This window comes from Dermochelys coriacea, chromosome 7 (assembly GCF_009764565.3).
Source record: "Dermochelys coriacea isolate rDerCor1 chromosome 7, rDerCor1.pri.v4, whole genome shotgun sequence".
Classification (NCBI taxonomy): Eukaryota; Metazoa; Chordata; order Testudines; family Dermochelyidae; genus Dermochelys; species Dermochelys coriacea.
The window spans coordinates 43,675,335-43,682,581 of NC_050074.1; the positions used below are offsets into that span (position 1 = coordinate 43,675,335).

At 45.7% G+C, this 7,247-nt stretch overlaps 1 protein-coding gene across 4 annotated transcripts in view; it reads right to left on the reverse strand.

Annotated features, from left to right (window-relative positions):
• The window catches only part of STAB1 (stabilin 1), a 103,265-nt gene that overhangs the window by 12,866 nt on the left and 83,152 nt on the right, over window positions 1-7,247 (reverse strand). For all 4 annotated transcript variants that reach the window (XM_038409579.2, XM_038409577.2, XM_043518235.1 and 1 more), the window contains 5 exons: window positions 5,256-5,402; window positions 5,001-5,066; window positions 2,543-2,771; window positions 1,688-1,837; window positions 200-304 (listed from right to left, as the gene is read on the reverse strand). In XM_038409579.2, the coding sequence (XP_038265507.1) occupies window positions 200-304; window positions 1,688-1,837; window positions 2,543-2,771; window positions 5,001-5,066; window positions 5,256-5,402 (697 nt within the window). The remainder of the gene's footprint in view (window positions 1-199; window positions 305-1,687; window positions 1,838-2,542; window positions 2,772-5,000; window positions 5,067-5,255; window positions 5,403-7,247) is intronic.

Here is a 7,247-nt window from a genome sequence, read left to right on the forward strand (position 1 = left end):
TCTGGATGCTGTAAAAATAAGATAGCAACAGATGGGCTCATGCATCCAGAACAAACCTAACAGGACAGAGATAACTTTGATACGCATGAAATAAAAGACAACATGTGACTGATGCTACAGGTGCCCATTCACAGAACCACCTGCCCAAGGGAAGGAATGATACTTGGGAGTTTCACCTGTAGAGTCAAATGTAAGTTACCTAGTTTGGTTTCGCAGCGCTCTCCTGTCCATTCCTCAGTGCAGAAACAGATCCCATCCCCGTTCAAGCCTTCATTACACATCCCATTCTCTGTGCACTTACACTCTGCAAAGCAACAGACAGGAAGACAAGAACACACCTGTAAGATGATCCACTTGAGAAGGGAAATGTAGCGCTGGAAGATGGATTTTGGCATATGGCTACATGAGGGCTCTGTGTAGGCCTGGACTTTTAGAATTGTGCCTGCAGAATTTTTCACGGGCGATTACCACAAGTCTGTGTGCAATTGTAAAACTGCAGCCAGGAACTCTCTCTGTTTGTGCTGACGTCCATGACCTCTTCCCCAACACCCGTCTGTGCTAGGTCCAGGGCATTGACTAGTGATGGACCAACCAAACTTTGCTTAACCTTTCCTGGAGGGCTCCCTTCCCCTCTCTGCTCTGTAGCCCTCTGGCAAATGCCCTTAGCTTTCTTTTTCCTCCCCTTGGCGGCTTGTGAGTCACTTACTCAAAATCCTCCCGACAGTGAATCCCTTTGAAACTTTCTCTCATGCTTGTGAGTCCCGCACATTGAATGTCAAACCCAGGGAAGGAGTCTAAGTTTCATGCTTCTTAACCCTGGTCTTGTCTTCCTCTTGGCCTGACATAACACATCAGGGCAGCACTGACCCCGAAAGAGACTGCAGGGGTCTCCAATGTCTCACAAGCCCATCCAATTCAGGACACATGACAGCTCTAATTAGAAGCCTGTCTGATTAGAGGCCCATTGACACCTCAAAGCACATGCTTAACTCTCACTGACATGGATGGAGCTGCTTAACTCACCAAGTGGGGAAGTGGGAGCGTCTTACACACCTAAAGGCCTCAGCATCAGTGAATTATAAGATTGAAGTAAGTGTACTGGGAAATACCCAACTTGGCCTGGCCTTGAACTGCCTCATGTACACATCACAGCCCAGCCTCTTACACCTCAGGAAAAATGGCAGCCAGTGTTATTCAGCTGGCTTGATGACAGAGTCCTGCAGAGAGGGATTAAGAAAGGGTGCAGCTTCCCCTCCACAGTAGCTATAATCTGATGACCTCTCTGTTATTGGAATAAGGACAGTTCTGTGCTATCATAACTGTCCCAGCGGCCACAATGTGCCGTCCACATAAGGGTAACCCCTCACACTGATTTCAGTGAAGAGTTCTGCCTAAAATGTTAAAATCGACAGCACAATATGAGCCCAGAGTTTCTGTGGGGTTTTCCTTACCCCTTCAACATTCCACTTGGAGCACAATACACTACAGACCAAACAGTCGTCATTGCCTATACAAACTGCTCCTCTAACCGCAGGTCTGACAAACGATCTAACCCCAAGTCTACCACCCCCCGTCAGGTCAAATGAACTAATCCCATCCTCTGCAATCTGTTCAGTGTATTGCACAGACCACTACGATGTGCACACACGTCACTGTCATTTATGGTTATCTGTTTATATGTCTGTACCTTGGCAGCCCAGCCCGTATCTGCCTGGCGCACACAGTTCACAAGCCGTCCCAATGAAAGCCTCGGTGCAGTTGCATCGTCCTGACCCATCGATCCTATCATCACAAGTACCACGGTTACTGCAGGGAGCCTCCAGCCCTCCTGGGCAGACTGAAAACACAGAGCCTCGATAAGTTACCCAAACTGGAGACTAGGCAAGAAAAGGTTCCTGCTTTTCCTGGAGGCAGGGAAAACTACTCATAAAAACTTGGTTAATTGTTAAAGAGTGAATTTGGTGGGTTTACTGGATAGAGCTAGCATTCCCAGTCTACACCCCAGACTCACCACTGCTTTGGTGTCCCAGCATCCACTGGGCCTCACCTCACTCTTGGGATGGATTCCTCAGGGGCTGTCTCAGATGGTCCTACCAAGTCCTGGTGAGGCGCATGGAAGGGATGTTCCCACATACTCTGTAATGCCTGCGAAATGTCTATGGGAATAACCCCTTGCCATGACTTTCATGCAAAAATGATATGAAACCTCATTTCGCTATTGCATGTCTCCTGACTCTCCTAATTTGCTTTATATAAAGAAAAGGAACTGGCTGCAGCAGCTCTATTGGTTGGGATAACACAGGAAGACGGCACTGCATTGGTCATCATAAGATTATCTTTGCAACATAAGAGCTAGAAGGAAAAAACTGCACACAGAGAAATACCATGACAAAAATGTGACAGCTACCAGCCTTCATGGTGACCCTTCAAAGGAGCGTCTATGGGTAGGTACCACCATCTGGCTAAGAGAGGACACTTTGTAGTGACAAGAAAAAAGAATTCTTTTGTGCCAGGGGTGGGCGCAGCGGTGCAGATTTCTCACCCTGACAGTCTCTTCCATAGTGGTTTGCACAGCACTGTGGTACCCAGCTGGTGGAGAAACAGACCCTCCTGCACCCCTTTGTCAGGGACCTCCGAAGAGAATGCCAGCGACTGCCGTTATCAAACACTAATGGGTTCCAGTGAGGTCTTGATAATAGATAGTTGCGGTGTGAAAAATAAGAGAATCTGGAAAATGGATTTTCGTAATAAAAGCAAGTCTGGCTTTTGCCCTGTGGGGAAAATGACAATAATGGGTCAAAACCGTTAACATCCTGAGGTTTGTCCCAACTAGCTACTTCCCCACTCCTTAACTAAAGGGAGAAACTTCTCCAAGGACATTAGTAAAATTGTTACAATACAACTAAAAACCAACTCACATACTGGAGGTAGGTGCTACCCATATTCCTTTTTCTGTATAATCACCTTACAAATGGTGGGAAGGGATGAGGACAGAGAAGATGGGCAGGTGGCGGTAGAAATCTGTGTTTGCAGACTATCAGGCGGTCGGTGGTACATGACAACGCAGAAAATGAATTTGGCATGGAACAATCAATGGTCAAGCAGTCAAGTGAAAACTTGTTGCCTCACCAGGATCAGAGTGGCCAGGCTGGTGTGAGCATAGGTACAAATCTATACCCAGGAGTCTGTTGCTGTGCCTTACCAATAACGTCACATTTAAGTAGCCCCTGTCATCCCAGAGGTCTGCAGCTGCATCACCAAAGAACAGCAAGCTCTGAGGTGGAAGCCAGCAGCCAACCAGTATGCAGCATGTGTAACTCCATTGTTCAGTGTATGTTCTCAATCTCCCTCTGTGCATCATGGACAGAGAAAAGGAGGTTCCAGCAGGTTCCAGCCAGGGGCATCAGTACTTTAGTTCAAGCTGCATAGCCTCATGCTCTTAACTCAAGGGGTTCCCAGGTTCAATCCCCAGTGATGACCAAAATGACAGTCATTACATGCACTACATGATGGTTGCCTCTTGGTGTATGGGCCAAGCTTCCAGGGAAAATTCTTACAGAAAGTGACCTGAGTAGCAAGGATCCTGGGTTTTAGGGTTAAACCATAGTACCCAGGTTTTGGTCCTGGGAAGGACGAATTGCTCTTTACTTTCCAACCCAAGGTTTAAACTGCTAACCTGGCAATAAAAGAGCCTTTGCTGTTTGGACCCAGCACTCCTGGCTGACACCAAAGTAGCATGAAGATTGCTGGAGTCTACAAGAAACAGCCAAAAAATCCAACAGCCATTTGGGTACTTGATGGAAAACGTATGACTATGTTAGCAGAAAGCCCTGACTCTCATAGCAACTCAGCACCTCCCGACATCACTGCGAGGTAGGGAATGATCCTCATTGCGCAGGTGGGGAACTGAGGCACAAGGATTAAGTGACTTGTTCAGGATAACACAGGGAGTCTGTAGCAGAGAAGGAAATTGAAGCCAGGTCTCCTAAATCCCAGCCCAGTGCCCTGACCAGGAGTCCATTCTCCCTTCTACACTCCTGCTAATGGGCACTGCACAGGAAATGCTGCCCTCACCTGCACTTTGCAACTTGTCCAACTAAGCTCTTAATCAAAAACCAGCGCCCTCTACAAACCACTGAGCTGTCTGGAAAGTTATTGGAGATGAGTGTCCTGTCAATGGAAGCAAGAAATGCAGCACAACACAGCCACAGGCACTGGGTGGGCAGGTGGCAGGCATAGCTAGCTATTCCCAGACCTGCCAGTGTATCTAATTCCAGCCTGCATGCAAAGCCCTGCCATTCTGGACCTGGGACATCACACGGCTCTGCCAACCTAATCCTGACCTGCAGCAGCGCCTGCTAGTCCAGCTTTCTGCCACCCTTCACTGAGACCCACGTAAAACTGCGTGGAACTAGAACAGAAATAGGTACCAGAATGAAAAGAGCGAAGTATTGAGGGGTTTGTTTTGCCTTGTACACTTCTACCCACATGAGGGTGTGATGGTTTTGTCATTCACTTCTCCACCAAGGCACCACGCAGGCCTCTGCCCCAAATTTGGGGGTCATTGTTGCAACCATATTCACTGGTTCATGCGCCTGAGTTACTGTGAGTGGGTAGCTGAAAAACTAAGACGCAACCAATCCCAGAGGATGGCGTGTGCGCCCCGGTCTGAATACATGGTTGCATTATCATCATGCGCAGCGTGACCTAGAGTTCTGCAGCTGCTGGCACTGAACTTGAATGGTTCAAAGCCTACAGAGTAAACAAGAAGTGAGGGACACTAGCCAAGAACAGATAGCATGGCTGTGCTTGATTTAGGTGTTAATCCTGTAAATGATTCTACACTGGCAGACCTCTGGGACCCATGCAGAGTCAGGGGCTCAGAGATTCCACCCCTGGTGGTTAGTTATTTGACTGCCGTTAAAGCGCTGTAATGAGCCATAGACAGTAATTTACAAGCAGTGACTGACTCAGTAAGTTGATAGAGCTGTACACTTTACCCATTGAACTGATCCAGTGGGACAGGAAGGCTCGAAACCACAAACACCACAGCTCTCAACTGAACCCTGAGCGGAGAGGAGAAAAAAAACAAACACATATCACTTTCTCTGTCCATTACAGACCTGCTTGCAACACAGGGTGGTGAGCTCACCCTGCCCGACATCCAAGCCTGTTAATAATCCTGATTTGCTTTCATGGGCTGCATCCGAGTGGGTGTTGGACACTTTATTATTTATAAAAGCCTAAGCACTCACCCTAAGCTCAACGGAGAGGAAATCATCACAGCGGGACCCCAGGTTCGGGGGCTCCAACAGCTGATCAATGCCATAGGCAATGCCCCCATCAAACTCCATGTGCCTCTGGACAATCTTGGCATTTCCATTGTCCACCAAGAGCTCCCCCTGCAAGGAGGAGGAGGAAGAGAGAAGGATTTGCTCAGCTCTAATGCATCTGCCAGGTCTTATTTATTATAAGCAGGGCAGAGAGGCTGAAATGCAGCTCCCAGCTCGCACAAAGCACAGGCACTCAGTGCTTTTTGTGGGGAACCAAGCCGGGTGCAATTCATTCCCTAATGTGGGCAGGCTGCCCCTTCGCAAGGTATTAAATCCCTGTAAGTGCTGATCCTCTGTGTTGGTCTATTTGGGCTCTGCCTGTGGTGCCCAAGAGATGGACACATTGCCTGGCCACTCTACCCATTCCCATAGTGCCTGTGCAAATCCACCCTGGGGCTTAAGTTTGGAGAGCTTTGCACAGATTTGCATGTAATTCATCCTAAATGATTAAGTCCCAAGTTCCATGCACATGCTCTGTCCTGAGTATTTGGGATGGGGGGATGGGATACATTCTTGCACAGAATCTCCCATCTGAGGATCAAGTTGATCTACCTCAATTAATTAAATGCCCTGTGTGAGAGAGTATGATTGCACCCATTTTTAATAATGGGAAGCAGACACAAAGAGTGGGTAAGAGATCTGATCAGGGCTACACACAGCAAGTCAGTAGCACAGCCAGGATTAAGAGGGAGTAAAAAAATATATTTTATTTTCTACAAAAAATATTAATTGAAAACATTCATAGTTTTTGGGAGGTTTCAGATGTTGAAAAACAACCAACATCAATTTTTCTATAAAAGCTTGAAAAAAATAGATGAAAATGGATATTTTCATGCAAAATTTCCATTTTGACAAAAAAAATTTTTTTTGTTGAAAAGAAAATGTTGACAATTTTTTTTTGACTGGAGCTAATTAAGAGCCAGAACCTTTGGCTCCCAGTTCCACTTGTTTAACTATTACGCCCCTTGCTTTGAGAAACAATGAGTCAATAAATGCTTCCCATAAGCCCAGAAGATGCAAAACCCAGCAGTGAAACTTTTACAAAAGCTGGAAGAACTTACTTATCAGAAACCAAGGTTCCATAGTCATAGAATTTAAGGCCAGAAAAGACCATTCTGTCATCTAATCTGACCGTGTGTACACACAGGCTAGATATCTTATCACTGACTAAAGCATGCCTTCCAGAAAGCATCCAGTCTTGATTTGGGGACATCAGGGAATGGAGAATTCATCACTCCCCTTGTGAGTTTGTTGCAGTAATTAATTATCCTCACTATTAAAAAACTGTGCCTTATATCTAATTTAACTATGTCTGGTTTCAGCATCCAGCCACTGATTCTTGTTATGCCTTTCTCCACAAGATTAAAAGCTCTTTAGTGCTCATATTTTTCTCTCCATGGAGACAGTTATACACTGTAATCAAGTCATCTCTATGACTTCTTGTGCATAAACTAAACAGATTGAGTTCTTTAGCTTCCCTTATCAATTTTCTATATTTCACAACTTCTATTTTATACTAATAGTTATCCAAGTCCCCCCTTTTGCATTTGTTATATATATATATTTTTATTTCTAACTGCTGCCTTCACTTCCCCACTAACCCAAGATGTGCTTTTAACCAAAATTGTCTTTTCTTGATTGAACAATTGTGGCTTTTTGGCCCTCTCTTCTTAAAGCACTCCCTATTTTCATTTACATTTTTCTGTCTAAATTTAGCTTACCATTACCTGTTCTGTATAAAACAGCATTAACTCTCCAAGGTTTCTGAAACATCTGCTTAATAAAAAATATCCCTTCTGTTACCCCTAGTACATTGCAGCTGCTTGAGCGCACACACACGCACTGTACACTTAGTACCTACTCACCATTCAATTACAACCCACATGAATAACTGTGTGGGTCTTTGCCTCCCTC